This window comes from Narcine bancroftii, chromosome 5 (genome assembly GCF_036971445.1).
Source record: "Narcine bancroftii isolate sNarBan1 chromosome 5, sNarBan1.hap1, whole genome shotgun sequence".
In the NCBI taxonomy this organism is placed as follows: domain Eukaryota; kingdom Metazoa; phylum Chordata; class Chondrichthyes; order Torpediniformes; family Narcinidae; genus Narcine; species Narcine bancroftii.
In genome coordinates, this window is record NC_091473.1 from 232,066,753 (window position 1) to 232,085,144 (window position 18,392).

Here is an 18,392-nt window from a genome sequence, read left to right on the forward strand (position 1 = left end):
AGGAGGAAACAGTATATTACATTGAGTTTACAGTGACACCTGTCTAAAGGAGGCAACAGTATATTACATTGAGTTTACAGTGACACCTGTCTAAAGGAGGCAACAGTATATTACATTGAGTTTACAGTGGCACCTGTCTAAAGAAGGAAACAGCATATTAGTTTGAGTTTACAGTGGTACCTGTCTAAAGGAGGCAACAGTATATTACATTGAGTTTACAGTGGCACCTGTCTAAAGAAGGAAACAGTATATTACATTGAGTTTACAGTGGCACCTGTCTAAAGGAGGAAACAGTATATTACATTGAGTTTACAGTGACACCTGTCTAAAGGAGGAAACAGTATATTACATTGAGTTTACAGTGACAGCTGTCTAAAGGAGGAAACAGTATATTACATTGAGTTTACAGTGACACCTGTCTAAAGGAGGCAACAGTATATTACATTGAATTTACAGTGACACCTGTCTAAAGGAGGCAAAAGTATATTACATTGAGTTTACAGTGACAACTGTCTAAAGGAGGCAACAGTATATTACATTGAGTTTACAGTGGCACCTGTCTAAAGGAGGCAACAGTATATTACATTGAGTTTACAGTGGCACCTGTCTAAAGGAGGCAACAGTATATTACATTGAGTTTACAGTGACACTGTCTAAAGGAGGCAACAGTATATTACATTGAGTTTACAGTGACACTGTCTAAAGGAGGCAACAGTATATTACATTGAGTTTACAGTGACACCTGTCTAAAGGGGGCAACAGTATATTACATAGAGTTTACAGTGACACCTGTCTAAAGGAGGAATCAGTATATTACATTGAGTTTACAGTGGCACCTGTCTAAAGGAGGCAATAGTATATTACATTGAGTTTACAGTGACACCTGTCTAAAGGAGGCAACAGTATATTACATTGAGTTTACAGTGACACTGTCTAAAGGAGGCAACAGTATATTACATTGAGTTTACAGTGACACCTGTCTAAAGGAGGAATCAGTATATTACATTGAGTTAACAGTGACACCTGTCTAAAGGAGGAATCAGTATATTACATTGAGTTTACAGTGACACCCTTCTAAAGGAGGCAACAGTATATTACATTGAGTTTACAGTGACACCTGTCTAAAGGAGGCAACAGTATATTACATTGAGTTTACAGTGACACTTGTCTAAAGGAGGAATCAGTATATTACATTGAGTTTACAGTGGCACCTGTCTAAAGGAGGCAACAGTATATTACATTGAGTTTACAGTGACACTGTCTAAAGGAGGCAACAGTATATTACATTGAGTTTACAGTGACACCTGTCTAAAGGGGGCAACAGTATATTACATTGAGTTTACAGTGGCACCTGTCTAAAGGAGGCAACAGTATATTACATTGAGTTTACAGTGACACCTGTCTAAAGGAGGCAACAGTATATTACATTGAGTTTACAGTGACACCTGTCTAAAGGAGGCAACAGTATATTACATTGAGTTTACAGTGACACCTGTCTAAAGGAGGAAACAGTATATTACAATGAGTTTACAGTGGCACCTGTCTAAAGGAGGCAACAGTATATTACATTGAGTTTACAGTGACACCTGTCTAAAGGAGGAAACAGTATATTACAATGAGTTTACAGTGGCACCTGTCTAAAGGAGGCAACAGTATATTACATTGAGTTTACAGTGACACCTGTCTAAAGGAGGCAACAGTATATTACATTGAGTTTACAGTGACACCTGTCTAAAGGAGGAAACAGTATATTACAATGATTTACAGTGGCACCTGTCTAAAGGAGGAAACAGTATATTACAATGAGTTTACAGTGGCACCTGTCTAAAGGAGGCAACAGTATATTACATTGAGTTTACAGTGACACCTGTCTAAAGGAGGAAACAGTATATTACAATGAGTTTACAGTGGCACCTGTCTAAAGGAGGCAACAGTATATTACAATGAGTTTACAGTGGCACCTGTCTAAAGGAGGCAACAGTATATTACATTGAGTTTACAGTGACACCTGTCTAAAGGAGGCAACAGTATATTACATTGAGTTTACAGTGGCACCTGTCTAAAGGAGGCAACAGTATATTACATTGAGTTTACAGTGGCACCTGTCTAAAGGAGGCAACAGTATATTACATTGAGTTTACAGTGACACCTGTCTAAAGGGGGCAACAGTATATTACATAGAGTTTACAGTGACACCTGTCTAAAGGAGGAATCAGTATATTACATTGAGTTTACAGTGACACCTGTCTAAAGGAGGAATCAGTATATTACATTGAGTTTACAGTGGCACCTGTCTAAAGGAGGCAACAGTATATTACATTGAGTTTACAGTGACACCTGTCTAAAGGAGGCAACAGTATATTACATTGAGTTTACAGTGACACCTGTCTAAAGGAGGAAACAGTATATTACATTGAGTTTACAGTGACACCTGTCTAAAGGAGGCAACAGTATATTACATTGAGTTTACAGTGACACCTGTCTAAAGGAGGAAACAGTATATTGCATTGAGTTTACAGTGACACCTGTCTAAAGGAGGCAACAGTATATTACATTGAGTTTACAGTGACACCTGTCTAAAGGATGCAACAGTATATTACATTGAGTTTACAGTGGCACCTGCCTAAAGGAGGCAACAGTATATTACATTGAGTTTACAGTAACACCAGTCTAAAGGAGGAAACAGTATATTACATTGAGTTTACAGTGGCACCTGTCTAAAGGAGGCAACAGTATATTACATTGAGTTCACAGTGGTACCTGTCTAAAGGAGGCAACAGTATATTACATTGAGTTTACAGTGGCACCTGTCTAAAGGAGGCAACAGTATATTACATTGAGTTCACAGTGGTACCTGTCTAAAGGAGGCAACAGTATATTACATTGAGTTTACAGTGACACCTGTCTAAAGGAGGCAACAGTATATTACATTGAGTTTACAGTGACACCTGTCTAAAGGAGGAAACAGTATATTACATTGAGTTTACAGTGGCACCTGTCTAAAGGAGGCAACAGTATATTACATTGAGTTTACAGTGACACCTGTCTAAAGGAGGCAACAGTATATTACATTGAGTTTACAGTGGCACCTGTCTAAAGGAGGCAACAGTATATTACATTGAGTTTACAGTGACACCTGTCTAAAGGAGGCAACAGTATATTACATTGAGTTTACAGTGACACCTGTCTAAAGGAGGCAACAGTATATTACATTGAGTTTACAGTGACACCTGTCTAAAGGAGGCAACAGTATATTACATTGAGTTTACAGTGGCACCTGTCTAAAGGAGGCAACAGTATATTACATTGAGTTTACAGTGACACCTGTCTAAAGGAGGCAACAGTATATTACATTGAGTTTACAGTGGCACCTGTCTAAAGGAGGCAACAGTATATTACATTGAGTTTACAGTGACACCTGTCTAAAGGAGGCAACAGTATATTACATTGAGTTTACAGTGGCACCTGTCTAAAGGAGGCAACAGTATATTACATTGAGTTTACAGTGGCACCTGTCTAAAGGAGGCAACAGTATATTACATTGAGTTTACAGTGGCACCTGTCTAAAGGAGGCAACAGTATATTACATTGAGTTTACAGTGACACCTGTCTAAAGGAGGCAACAGTATATTACATTGAGTTTACAGTGGTACCTGTCTAAAGCAGTGAAATTAAAAGCCACAGAAACCATCTGGTAATCAGGATGATTCGAATGAAGAAACAAGGAAGGGAACTTGAGTTGCAATAACTATTTGAAGTGCTACTGAAAACCTAAAAAAAGTTAAATAGAGATGTTTTGAATTACCAAGTTATATTAATGGAGAGAAACCACTTCCTTTGATTAGGGAAAAGTCACAAGGGTTCAACCACTTAACATTTTTATGAAGAAGATGAAGTTTAGCAGAAATTCATGTTTAACGTTGTTAGAGCAGGGAATGTTTTGCCCTTGGGATAGCTGATATTAAGAAAATGTCACCTTTGAAAGAAAAAAAATACTCTTAAGCAAAAGAAGATACAAGGCTATGGGGACAGAATGGCATTGGGGGTTTGATGTGAGTTCCGCTCCATCCTCAACATCCATTGGAGCGCTTTCATCCCTAACGTCGAAGTACTCGAGATGGCAGAGGTCAACAGCATCGAGTCCACGCTGCTGAAGATCCAGCTGCGCTGGATGGGTCACGTCTCCAGAATGGAGGACCATCGCCTTCCCAAGATCGTGTTATATGGCGAGCTCTCCACTGGCCACCGTGACAGAGGTGCACCAAAGAAAAGGTACAAGGACTGCCTAAAGAAATCTCTTGGTGCCTGCCACATTGACCTCCGCCAGTGGGCTGATAACGCCTCAAACCGTGCATCTTGGCACCTCACAGTTTGGTGGGCAGCAACCTCCTTTGAAGAAGACCGCAGAGCCCACCTCACTGACAAAAGACAAAGGAGGAAAAACCCAACACCCAACCCCAACCAACAAATTTTCCCCTGCAACCGCTGCAACCGTGTCTGCCTGTCCCGCATCGGACTTGTCAGCCACAAACGACCCTGCAGCTGACGTGGACTTTTTACCCCCTCCATAAATCTTCGTCCGCGAAGCCAAGCCAAAGAAAGAAGAAGAAAAGAATCTGATGAGAAAAGCCAGTCCAGGCATGTTGAGTTATCTCCTCTCCTTTATTTGCTGTAAATCTCAATGACCGTAATCTTCTTAAACTAATTTTAAAAGGTTAATTTAGAACTCCATCCAAACTGTTATCGATTCTATCTCAGTTGCACATCTAAAATGGTTCTTTCATACTGGTAATAAATCTTTGCCACAGTCTCCCGAGATATGCCTCATGATATTTAATTGAAAATAATCTCTCATGTCAGGTTTGAAATACATCAACCTAAAAATTCCCGTACACAGCAGAATTTTTTTTTTGTTGCATGATGCATGCGGATTTTATTTAAGCAGTCCAATTAAATGTGATTTGTTTCTTTATGCATGCAGAAACTTGGACCAGCCTCTCCTGGAAAAAGAACATGAAAGTAATGTCACTGGCCATGCATCAACCTCGCAACTGGCATGCAATCCATGACTTGCATTAGCTAAATGAACTTAAGCCATATATAGACAGTTCACAAAACAGCACTGGCCAAGTTTGCTGTAGAAGGGTTTAAATGGAAGTGAAACTGTCATCACGCCCTCCTGACATCCTCCTGATTTCTTCAATCCCTCCCATCTCACCATTGATGCAGTTGATAACTGCTTGAGTTATTTGACCTCAGGTTCTCTTCCTTATACACTTCTAGGGGTCACCTTGACTTCTCTCTTTCCAAACTCACCATTTGCTTCACTGTCATCTGCCAGAACTTCTCCATAATCTTTTTTCAGGTTCTTTTTGTTCGTCTTCCCTTGGCTATCATCGCCCAAGCCCATTATGGTCCTCTTTTGCCACTCCTTCCAATCCATCAATCATGTCATATTTTCCTTTCTGTTTCTCTCTCTCTCACATCCAACATGATGGACAATCTCATCCTCCAAATCTCTCCCATCTAATCCCCATTTCTGCATACCCTACTCAATCCTCTGCTCCCTGAGATTCCTCATTGCTTACCTAGATTGTGGAAGGAATCCCTGTGTATCTCACTTAACTTAAAAGATTAGCTTGATGTTGGGTGTAATTTGCAGTATAATGTCAGAAACTTGATGCTTTGCAACCCCTCAACATTTTCTGAAAACATGCTGTAGAATTTCTAGCCATCTTGTTGTCCAGGGCTGCTCAATATACTGCAGACGATCTTTGTTAGCAAATGAAAAGACTCATTAGGTAGGGCAAATGAATGATGGATGATGCACTCCTGCTTAGCTTGTATTCCCAGTCAAACCACACTTCAGCTGCATTGCAACTATCAATGGTGGAATTACTTGTCCCGCTCAATGGTCTAATTGTAGAAAGTTATGGAACAAATGAGACTGGTATAAATCAGTACAATAATCAGCATGAACACTGTGTTGTACAACTCTTTGACTCAAACAATGTTTTTGTGCATGTGTATAAATGCAAGAGAACATTTCCAAATGCAAATACATGACTGGTTACTTGATTCATCCTTTCATTTACAGGTCTGCGAGCTCATCAAATTAAGATATCAGCTTTGAAATTCCTCTGTGCCTTGGGAGCATGTTAACTTCTAGTGCAGGGAGACCAATAAATTTCTTTTTAAAAGCCTCCCACTGTACATTTCTATATTGCTCCAAGTGCGATAGAATCAGCTTCACCCACGTGTTCCTACCAGCTACTCTGCTTGCGTGAAGGTAAGCTGTATTAAAAGGTATGTTTTATGGATGTACAGTGGACGTTAGTCCAGGAAGAACCTCTAGTTTAAGAGGTTGGGGATAAGTGGTGAAGGAGGGGTTGTGTGTGGGGGTGGGGGGGTGGGGAACTGTTGGGAAAGGGATGATCAGCTTCACACTGAGACATCAGGTGGTGGGTCACTCATCGGGATGATAGGGTTGGATGCATTTGTGAGGTGCAGCCACAGTTAGAAGTTGTCTTTCTTAGCTGAAAGGGTATCCATTTGAACTCAGCATCAAAATCCACCTGCTGACAATGGCACAGTTAGCGCCATGATGTTACTGTGCCAACATCCAGTTTTGAATCTGGCGCTGTCTGTAAGGAGTTTGTATTTTTCCCCGTGTCTGCGTGGGTTTCCTTTGGCGGTCTAGTTTCCTCCCACCTTTCAAAACATAGTGGTTTGTAGGTCAAATTGGGTGTAATTGGGGCCACAGGGACGTGTGGGCTGGAAGGGCTTGCTACTGTGCTGTGTTTAAATTTAAATTTAAACTCCTCAAGCTCATCCCCTTGAACCTATGCTAAATCAAGCTTGGATGTGCAGTAAAGGCTGCATTTTGTATTGAGCGGGCCTCTCTGCGTCAGCATGTCGGATTCACTAGACAAGAATTGCAGCAGATTCTCCCATTCCTGTGTTCAACCCTGACTTTCTCTATTTCTTTATTCATTCAGCTGTGATCACACAGCTGACAAAAATGTAGCAATGCACTGATAATACAGTTGGTAGAATATCTGGATCAGTTATTAGAGTGTTAATAAATGTCACTGTTATTTTAACTGTCTGCACAGATTCTGCTAAATGAGTGATTTCTGAAAATACAAAAACAACACCATGAATTTGCACCAAATATACAGAAAACCCCCTATTATCCAGAATTCAAGAAACCCGCAGACTCAAGCAACTGACAAAAAAACTCAGAAAAATAATTAGGTTAAAAAAATTTGAAAGTTTAAAACTGGAGTGCCTCACTCTTAGTTCACCAATCACGCAACACACAATCTCAAGCAACATTTATCAAACCCCATAGGGGCCGGATACCAGGGGTTTTACTGTAGTTTGTTTATGAGATGGTCATAAACACATAATGGAAAGCAAATGTTGCAGCACACAACATTGATATTAATGGTTTTGCACAAATCTCCAAATGATATTTGATTAATGGACGCCTGACTGGTAGTTCTAGTTCAGAGTTAATTATAACCAGCTCATAGCACATAGAGAGATCTTTTTTTAAAACGTATGGGATTACTGGTAGTCCCAACGTGCAACCATAATTAGGACCAAAGAATCGGTTATATCTCAGTCGGAATGGACGTAAGACAGAATTTTGCCCGTGCGCATGGAGTACTGAAGACTTAAAGCAAACTTTTTAATTAATTTTTTTTTCATCTTACATTTGACGATGACAGCTTAAAGTTACCTGAATTTTTCAATCAGCCTTGACGAATCTTTCCACATCCTGATCCATGCTTACCTTGTTAGTCAGCATTCCAGGGTCCTGGGGCTGGGCGTGGCCATCTTGATGCATGCGTGAATGCGCCAGTCTTCGGTTGATTTGCATGTTGGAGTTCGGTTGGCGCATACATGAGAGTTAAGCGCCCTGACAATATTGAAATCGTATCCCTAACCTTTGCGCATACGCCAACAGAATTTCAATATGCGAACCCACCGCGCAAGCGCCTACTAAAGACTCACGCATTTGCTTAGGAATCAAGATGGCTGCACCTAGTCCCAGGACCCTGGAATGCCGACTAACATATTTTGGCTCTTACATGCCTTGTACCCTGTATTCCTGTCATAGTTTTTGAAATGCAACATAAACTGTGTGAATTTTATATATTTTAAAAAAATTCAATTGTATGTGCAGATGGTCATAAGTCAGGACTATTTGTAACTATTAACTCTTGAGATTCAATGATTTTAGGAATTTTTCACTAACCCAGGGGTATCAAACTCAAATTCACGGAGGGCCAAAATTAAAAACTTGGACTAAGTCGAGGGCCAAACTAAATATTTATTGAAAATTTTCAACAAAATCTGCATATTTTCTCTTCTTTCTACATATGTAATGTTAAACTTTAGGATATAACTTTAGGAGGATAATGTTACAGGTCAGGAGTAGGTAGCTCAAGTTCACCCTTTGCTTGACCTGAGGGAAACATAATTGGTCCCTGTGGAGATGTAGTCAGCATTCACAGGCTGTGTCCATTTTGGCCTGCATCAGGACTCAGCATTACCTGCTCACTCCTCAGGCTCTAGGCTTCTATTCACCCTCGACCCACCATCCCTCTACCTGACCAGTCCTTTACTCAACCTCTACTCACCCCTCACTCCACTCGCTCTGCCTCTACCCACCCCATCCTATACACGCCCCTCTACTGCCTCTCCCCCAACCTGTTCCTCCCTCTACCCGTCTCTCACCCTCTAATCACCCCTCCCCTACTCGCCCTGCCCCTCCCCTTTTACCTCTTCCCTATCCACCCCTCCTTCTACTCATCCCTCCCTCTAACTGCCCCTCGCACTACCATAACTTCTCCTGCCCATTACTCCTCACCTACACCCTCTGCCCACCCCTGCTTACCCACCCACTCAGGCCCAGCGCGCTGCCGATCAGCCTTTGCGGAACAGCGGGGGCTGTGCACAGCCTGCCATGTCCGTCGCGCCGTCAGGAAATCACAGGTGCTCGCCAATCCGCCGCACCGCTCGACAGGTGGGAGAAGTGACTGGTTGTGTGGGGAGCCTTCCAACTGGCTTGCCGGCTGATGACATCGACAGACTTCTCGTGTTACAATTTTGTTTTCCCCGTTCTCAAAGTTTGCACGGTCAACCTGCAACACTCTTGCTCCCTCCGCGTCCCGTGGATCTGATGCCCGGGTGTTGTTAGGATTCCCAGCAGAAGGTTTGTGGAACTTTACCATTCTGGATTTCTTTTTGAGAATATTCTGGCCATCTTTTAAGGGGGGTGGTTTTAGGGGGGAGGGGATAGTTAGGGGGTGGGGAAGGATGTGCAATGAAGGGGGAGGATGGTGGGGGTGACAACACCAAAAAACAGCATCAGCTCTCGCTGCAGGGCGGGCCACCTCTAATACATTTCTGAAATGATCTTGCGGGCCAAATATAATTATATCGCGGGCCAAGCCAGAGTTTGACATGTGTGCACTAACCTTTTCACCAGCTTTCCTAATAGAGGACAAAACCAAGGGCATCAGTCACCCCAAGTCAGTACTTCACTGGCCTATCATTGTTCACATGAGAGCCTTCACACTGAGTATTATTAATGGCATAGTGTGAATTAGAAGCCAGATTTAATTTTATGTCTACTCTGTCTTCAGCTGGGGCTTGCAGTAGTGGTCAATTTATTGCCACGGCTGTGGACATCCAACACAAATGAAAAGAGGTTTTGCACTTGGTTCCTATCGGTGGTACCCATCAGATTGCACATATTTTCTCTGGATGAGGATGGTTGAACCTGTTGGCCTCCCATGCCTGCAATGTGCAGGAGTCTCTAAGGAACAAAAAAAAGGCTTCAGTCAATCTATCCTGAAGGTCCTTATGCCAACCAGTTGTCAAAGGTCTTTAAAATATTATAACTGCCTCTGCCCATCACCGATATTAAAAGCCAACATGGGGAAGAGGTGGGTAAGGGTGACTGAGTCCACAGCTAGATCGGCCATGAGGTTAATGAATGGCGGAGCAAGCTCAATGGGCCATATGACCGACTCCTGTTCCTATTTCTTTTGTTCTTAATAGCTATTCAAATAGATTTGGCCAATTAAAAAAGGTAAAAAGCAACAACATTATTTGAAGGACATTAAATGCTGAATAGCTAATTAACAAATTATTGAAATAATTTGAGGATTTATTTCAAATGAAAGCGATTGCTGTTTCAATGCCAAGCAGATTTAGCTTCATGCTGAGAAGCCAGCTACAAATTATAATCTCCAATGATTCACTGGTAGGCTCAGTGGATAGTTGGATGTTGGGGAAATCCAAATGCTCAGGTTCAAACAGCTTTGCTCAGAGGGTGAATTTGGATTTTTCTACCCCAGAGAACTACAAATGTTCAGCCATTAAAAATCTTCAAGACTGGCATAATTACTTTTCAGCACTGGGGCATCACACAGTAATGTGAAATGAAAAGTCAGCTGTGATCTGAACATAACGCACAAGGGAAGATGATTTTTAAGGTGACGGGAAGAAACCAGGACATGTGTGGTACAGTGAGGCAGTGAGTAGAGCTGTTGCCTTACAGTGCCAGTGACCTGGGTTCAATCCTGATCAATAGAGCTAAATAGAGTTTGCTCGTTCTCTCTCTGATGACATACATTCTCTTCAGATGCTCCAGTTTTGTGATTTTTGCCCACTCCCTAAAGAAATGGTAGGGTAATAAGTCATTGTAAATTGCCCTGCTTGTGATAATGGCTGATAGAATATGGGGAAAGTGAATGAATGAGGAGAATCAATTGGGGTTAGTTTTGGCTGTTTATAATAGTTGTTTGACATCAAGTGGGCCAAAGCTTCTGTTTCCTGCTCTACATCTATTTACCTGAAAAAGTTATACCCGTCATCTCACTTTGAACATTTGGTCATATTGTTCCTTTATTTTTAGTTTATTGATCTGAGGAGATGGAGCAATGTATAAATCCATCAATAGGTCATGTGGAGAAATCGTTAAGAGGCTGTTCAATTTTGTTCCTTTACATAGGAGCTTCGTTCTTTACAGTTATTGTATATCCAAGGAGGCAGTATGGAACTCAGAATGTGACATCAAAAGATGAATCAAGCTACAGCAAAAGGTTGTTACCTGAGTCCTTTTTTCGGAAGAGTATTTCTGTCACGTTGTGCACTACAAAATAAATAGGGAACACTGATACAACATCAGACACAAAAACAGACAAAACAACACAGACACAGAATTACCAACAAACTACTCAAATTAAAAAAAAAAAACAAGGTGGATTTAATTTGAATGCTGTGATTAAAATGGATGGCCGGATTTGTGTTAAAACTTACGCTCACAACAAAAATGCATCACCTCTGGATCATTAGTATTATTGCTTGCTCCTTTGAATTCCTGGCTCAATGATCATTCTGAGCCAATGTTTTAGACATTTACAATCAAATGATTGAGCCAGCTGTTTGAACAAGTAGTAAATTGAGGCCAAGGTGACTTATTTTGCTTCCTCTTCCCTGCTGGAAAACGGTTCCTTTCATTGAGACACTTCTTGTTACGGAGCACCACAGGCCCAATCTACATCAATCAATATTCGGGCAAATTAGAGCACCTGTAACACATGACTTACATTTTCTGAATGACTTTATATTTCATAATCCTCGTGCAATTAAAACTATATTATTTGGGTCATTTTTGCAGTTAAGATGTGCACTTTCTTTGAAAACAGTTTCCTTTCAATGCAAAGTCGAAGAATTATTGGATCAGGTTCCTGGATACTTATTCCTGGACAGTTCAAATTCAAATGTATTTTTGTATAAACATTCTTCCATATATGAAAAAATGCATCTAAACTTGCTCTGGAATTGGAAACAAAAAATATTGAGCATTTATTCCAATTAAGGTGATCTCAGCAGTCAGTGGTTTCTTGTGAAAGGTAATAACCAAAAAGAAATTCTGGATTTTACATAAAAATTTCAATTGCTAAATGAATGTCAGTAGCAATTAAAGATTATGTTATTGTATCCGGCATCATATCAAAAGAACCTCTCTATCTTCCTGTTCCATCTACTCAAACTCAATCTACTTCAACTAAAATACAATATGATATGAGTGAGAAACTAGGCAAAGAAATCTCTGGCAAGATAATTATTACCTTCAAACTTTGCATAGTCTTTTCTTTTGGAATGACTTGATTTATATTGTCCCACTCATAAAAAAAAATCCCTAGTATTTTTAATTAAATTAACTTAGACATGCAGCACTGTTACAGGCCAATTCAGACCTAGGAGTCTGTGCCACCTATTTTATACCCTGTTTACCTACACCCTAGTACATTTTTGAAGGGTGGGAGGAAACCGGAGACCCCCCCCAGAGAAAACCTACGCAGACATGGGGAGAATATACAAACTCCTTCCAGACAGAGATTTGAACCCAGGTCTGGTCCCGATCGCTGGTGCTGTAAAGGTGTTGTGCTACCACTAGGCCAACCGTGCTGCCCTAAATTTAAGAATATGGAAAATGAAAGGTTAAAGATGATACAAGCAGTCAGTAATGGCACTTAAAAGCCTGGGTAGGAAACAGATCAAGAAGAAAGGGAGAAATTCAGGGAGTGAGGTTCTGTGAGATAAATGAGGATGGCAACAATATGGGGATGAAGGTTACGGAGGTTGTGCAGACAACTGAAAACAATTAGGAAGACAACAATTATATAAACCACCCCCCCCACCCCCAAGCACTTCAAACCTACTCTATGATGCAACATTTTATGATTGAACCTCAAATAAAAGTGCATGTTTGTGGAACAAAATGTGGCAAATATAATGCAATACAGTTGGTGCAAACTGTTATGCATAGTGTGTATGAGAATAAGTTTCTACCCCTTGCTCTTTAGACCTCTCTTCTTGAATTTCTTGAGCTCCTCAGTTTCAGACCCTTTGAACAAGCTTTTGATCATATACCTAATCTCTCGTTTCCTGACTCTGTGCAAATTCTACACCCTGGAGGCTAAGGTGAATAAATACTTCAATCAGTCATTCATTTACTATTTTAACAGAGGGAGTAAAATAAAAGGCACAAGCATACTTGTAATTTTTTTTCTTGTGTTAAGTTTAAAAATTGCACATTTCTGAAATCTTTTAACTCTTGGATAATATACTCACTCATTATGTTACCCTGGAGTTTTACAGGGCTATTCAAAGGGGTTATCCTTTACATGTTATCCAATACTCCTTAGGTTATTTTGCTTAATTTTGATTTTAACCATGCCCTAGAGGTTTCCTTCTGAATTTAAAGTACAAAACCTAGTTTAAAATTAAATATCTGTGCCAGGAATGAAACAGTAATGGATAATGTTGACCTGCCACCCGGCACTATTCTGCACGGATGGATGTGAACTTTTTTTGTAATCTAGATCATTTACCACTGCTCTGATATCCAAGCATTTCGAGAATCTTTGCTTTCCTTTTAGGAGATATGGAGGGACAGATCAGATAATTTCTCCTTTAATTTTCCTTTGTATGATTTTGCACTATATATATTTTAATTCAGGAAGAATACACCACTAGTAGGAATGCTGCCTCCACCAACTGAACAATCTTTGGTTAAAATAGGCCATTCCCGAAGAGAATAACTTTTCAAATTCTTTGCGACTTTAAATCATGGAGGTGCAAATTAATAAAATGATCCAAGTTCAAAATATTGTGGGTGCTGAAACCCTGGAATAAAACGGATTCTGTTGGAAGTGTTCCACAGGTCAGGGAATGAAGGGGAGACTGTCAAAGAATTAATATTTATAGTCGACAATTTTGCAGAAATCCATCATCAATTATTCCACAGATATTGCCTAATCTGCCAGGAATTTACAATTTTAAAAATTAATAGACTGCATTATATTGACATTCAGCACGGTATTTTTCAGAAATCAATCATCAATTATTCCACGGATATTGCCTAATCTGCCAAGAATTTACAATTTTAAAAATTAATAGACTACATTATATTGACATACAGCACGGTGGCTCGTGCCACCCAATTATACCCAATAAACCGACAACCCCAGTGCATTTTTGAATGGCGGGAAGATACCGGTGTGGCCAGAAAAAACCCACACAGGCACGGAGAGAACGTGCAAACAGTGCTGGTTTCGAACCCCGGTTACTAGTGCTATAACAGCACTGATCTAACTGTTACATTAACCATGCCACCCTTTTATAGTGGTCTTCAAATTAATACCCTCTTTAACTCCCAGAAGTAAACTCTATTTGTTACTTTATGCCTAACTTTTTTTTAATAATGTGATTCCAATATCTAAATTTAGAAGCATTCCAGATCCTCCTTCAAGGCCCACTGCAGAAAACCAAAGTAGCAACTCCAAATGAACAGACATTCACATGCATTCAATATTTAGGATGCATCTGCCAACAGTGAATGGCAACAGAACTCGGTACCAGTGTACAGCTGTGCAGGTCTTAAATTCACTTTAATACCAAAACCAATGCAGTACACAGGTGCACATTTCAATGCGAGTCATCCCATCTGCAACACCACCAAAGATCACCACATGGAGGGTGACACCTTTAGGAAGTTCTTAAATTGACAGAATGTGATGTTAAACACAAAAATGTAACTCAATGTTCCAACCAATGTCCTTTTATTAGGTCACTTTGCTGATCCTGTGTTTGAGGGCAGCTATGAACTTCCTACCACTATCCTTGTCAACATCCTGGTGGTTCCAGGGCTATAATACTTTCCCCACAGAAATTCACAGAGCCTCAAGGCTTATCAAAGTTTCCTTAACATCCCGAATGTGTGCCAGTAAGAAAATTGGTACAGTAAATTATTCCGCTGAACTGCTAAATGAAAGAATATTCAAAGTTGAATTGATAGGCATTTGAAAGAATATAAGCTCCAAGAATACACGGTAACTTGCATATTGGTTGGCGATTCATTTCTACTGGCTGTTGTTACAAATCGACAAGGGTATGGAGTTTTCTAGTGCTCTTTAAAGTTAATCAAGTCAAGAGGTAGTGATGTGCCAGCTGCAGAAAGACATGTGACCTGGAAGTTGGTAGAGCCCACAAATGGATCAAGTGCTCCCATTGTAATAGACTGGAAGATCACTTTGTTAAGCATCTCGGCCCTGTCCCCCACAATAGCGGGGAATCTCCCAGTGCCCCCATTTCAATTCCCTGCTCCATTCCCTTGCCGACAGGTCTGTCCATGGTCTCATGCACTACTAGACTGAAATCACCTGAAAATTGGATGAACAGATCCTCACATTCCATTTGGGCACTCTCTGGTTTCCATTACCCACACCCCCATCTTTCCCATGTCTCCTTTCCTGTACTTTGTGCTCTCTCTCTCTCTCTCTCTCTCTCTCTCTCCCCCCCCCCCACTTTCCTCTGTCTCCTATACCTCAGCTCTGCATTCACAGAGCCAACCCCCCCCCCCCACCCCACAAATCTCCCTATCAATTCTCACTTTTCCTCTCTCCTGGCTTCTTCAACATATCCAATTATCACATTTTGACTGTTGGTCTGTATTCCTCCCTCTGCCATTTCTTTTATTCGGGGCCTGTCTGTTTTTTCTTATTCCTTGAAGAAGGGCTCAGGCCTGAAACATCTTTAATATATCTTCAGCTCCTGTGGACGCTGCAAATCCAACTGAGTTCCTCCAGCATTTCTGTGTTTTTACTCCAATTACAGGCTCTGCAGACTTTCTCGTGTTTCACTCCACATATGAATATATCAGTTGCTTTTTATTTCCCCCCACAGTGTACGATATGTGAAAAACCAAGCTGTGACAATGCAGAGCAGAACAAACAGTTGGAAGAGGGAGGTAGAGGAACAGATTGGTTGGTTATGTGCTTCACCTGGTTACATGGTTAGTGATTTGTGCAACCTATTAGATGCTCATGCAAAGCTTGTAGCAGTGTTTAGCATGTGAGCAGAAGAATGTTAAACCTCAGTGCTAATTGATAAAGAGATCATTGGTGGATAGAGGTGAGGATGTCTGAATAGCATCTGAGGTTTGTAGTTATATGCGATGGTTTAAAGAAATTAGCATTAGTTTTTAAAAATTGCATTGGAAAAATTAATTAGGCTGAAGGTGAATAAATCCCTAGGACTTGATGCTCTGCAACCCAAGGTTCTGAGAAAGGTTGATATTTTGCAAAATTTCATTGATTCAAGATTTATGAAAATATGAAATGAAGAAAATAGGAACTTCGGACCAGTTAGCCTGATATCAGTCAATGGAGAATTGGAAAAAAACTATTGATGAGTAGATGATAATGGGTCACCTCGAAAATAACAACAGGACTGGGCAGAGTAAGTAAGACTTTATGATAGAAAGTCATGTTTGCTAAATCTGTTAATTTTTCAAGATTGATGAAGAGATAAGAGGCAATGAGTGGACATTGTGCATTGAGACTTTCAAAATGCCTTCAATGTTGCAACACGGAGACCATTAAGCAAGATTAGAATGCATGAGATTGAAACTGGTGCTGGTATCTACCGAGGATTAGTTAAAGGATAGAAAGTAGGATTAAATAGATCATTAACCGCTGGTCTGATATAAGAGGTGGTGCTGGGGACACAGCTGTTCACAACCTGTACCAATTATGTAGTTAACAATGTGTCTGAGACTGACAATAATACATGATTGTGCTGCAGTGTGTATCGTGAGGAGGATATAGAAATGATTCTAGGGGATATTGGTTATTAAGGGTTTTAGTTACTTACCAGAAACAGAAAGAGGCTGTTTGCTGCAACAGGTAAATATTGCTCCAAACAAATCAATCCTTTTTCCATTGCTGTGTATTCTTGGAGCTTATATTCTTTCCAATGCCTATCAATTCAACTTTGAATATTCTTTCATTTAGCAGTTCAGCGGAATAATTTACTGTACCAATTTTCTTACTGGCACACATTCGGGATGTTGAGGAAACTCAGATAAGCCTTGAGGCTCTGTGAATTTCTGTGGGGAAAGTATTATAGCCCTGGAACCACCAGGATGTTGACAAGGATAGGGCATTCCAGATCAGCTGTGTTTGCTTACCTTACAGGAGCACAGACTGAATAATGACCTTGAGTGAGATGCACAAAATTATGAGGGACATGGAAAAGAAAATTTTAAAATAAAAACGAATTTCCCTGATCAGAAATTATAAATAGAGGGTACAGGTACAAGTGAATGGATCAAAGTTTTTTTGGAACATTGCTTTTTACCCAGAGGTGGTTGAAGTCTAAAAAGCACTGGTGAAAATCTGTAATGGAAAAGGCTAATGGCTAATTGCTTGGAAACAGAATTTGCACAGATAGATACTGGTACAGGCACAGTGGGCTAAGGCCCTATTTAAGAGCCAAGAGTTCATCTCACAATCCTGGTCTGCCAATTAAATAAGATCTAACTGCAACTTCAAACCCATATTCAAATGAACCTGTGATAAACCTTCTCAACCTTTGCTCATTAAGACTGCTTCCTCCACTTTTTACAGAGTTCCAAAGACATACAATCTTCCGAGAGAAAAAAAATTGTTCAATCTCTCTCTTAAATTGGTGATCTCTTATTTAAAAGCAGTAATCTCTCGTCCTGGATTCTCCCACATGACAAAAGATCCACTCCACATCCATCTCCACTCTGTCAAGTAATCTCAGGATCCAGTAAAGCTCAATCAAGTCAACTCTTATTTTCTGAATCGGAGAAGATACAAGCCTTACCAGTTCTTCAGAAGGCAACCTGCCAATTCAAGATATTAACACAGTCAACTGTTTTTCAATTGCTTCTCATTGCATTAAAGTCCTTCCTTAAAAATACAACATTCTCCCAGATATGATTTCTCTAATGATCCATATAAATCCTGCCTCTGGTAATTACAAAAATGTACTCCTGTGCTCCATTCTGGATTTGGCCATCCAGCTGGCAATATGCTTGTTTTGAATGTTTAACTGATTGCTGAGTACTGGGTATTATGTATTTTTGTGCGTGCATCATGGTCCAGAGAGATGTAGTTTTGTCGGGTGCAAATGTACAATCCATATGGTAACAAACTTGAACTGGAACTTGAAATGAAACATAATCTCACAACTTTGTATTCATTGCACTTACAATAAACATTAGCATCCAATTAGTTTTCTGAATTTAAAGAAATGATATGTGATGCAGATAATAGGGAACTGCTAGATGAGATCTACATAGATTTTCAGAAGGCATTTGGTAAGGTACTGCCTCAAATGGTAATGCAGAAAATAAAAATAACACATGGTATGGGCAATAACACATTGTTGTAGATCATTGTTTGGCTGAATAACAACAAATAGAGAGTAAACGTAAATGCATTTTGTTATGATGAAGACCTGTAATGGGTGATGTGCCACAGGGATCAATATCA

General features: G+C 40.2%; 1 protein-coding gene across 7 annotated transcripts in view; it reads right to left on the minus strand.

Annotated features, from left to right (window-relative positions):
* Window positions 1-18,392, minus strand: part of LOC138765026 (neuron navigator 1-like) — a 674,255-nt gene that overhangs the window by 216,632 nt on the left and 439,231 nt on the right. For 6 of the 7 annotated variants that reach the window (XM_069941668.1, XM_069941670.1, XM_069941665.1 and 3 more), the window contains one exon: window positions 11,132-11,173. The exons of the other annotated variant lie outside the window; for it this stretch is intronic. In XM_069941668.1, the coding sequence (XP_069797769.1) occupies window positions 11,132-11,173 (42 nt within the window). The remainder of the gene's footprint in view (window positions 1-11,131; window positions 11,174-18,392) is intronic. 7 annotated transcript variants of the gene reach the window in all.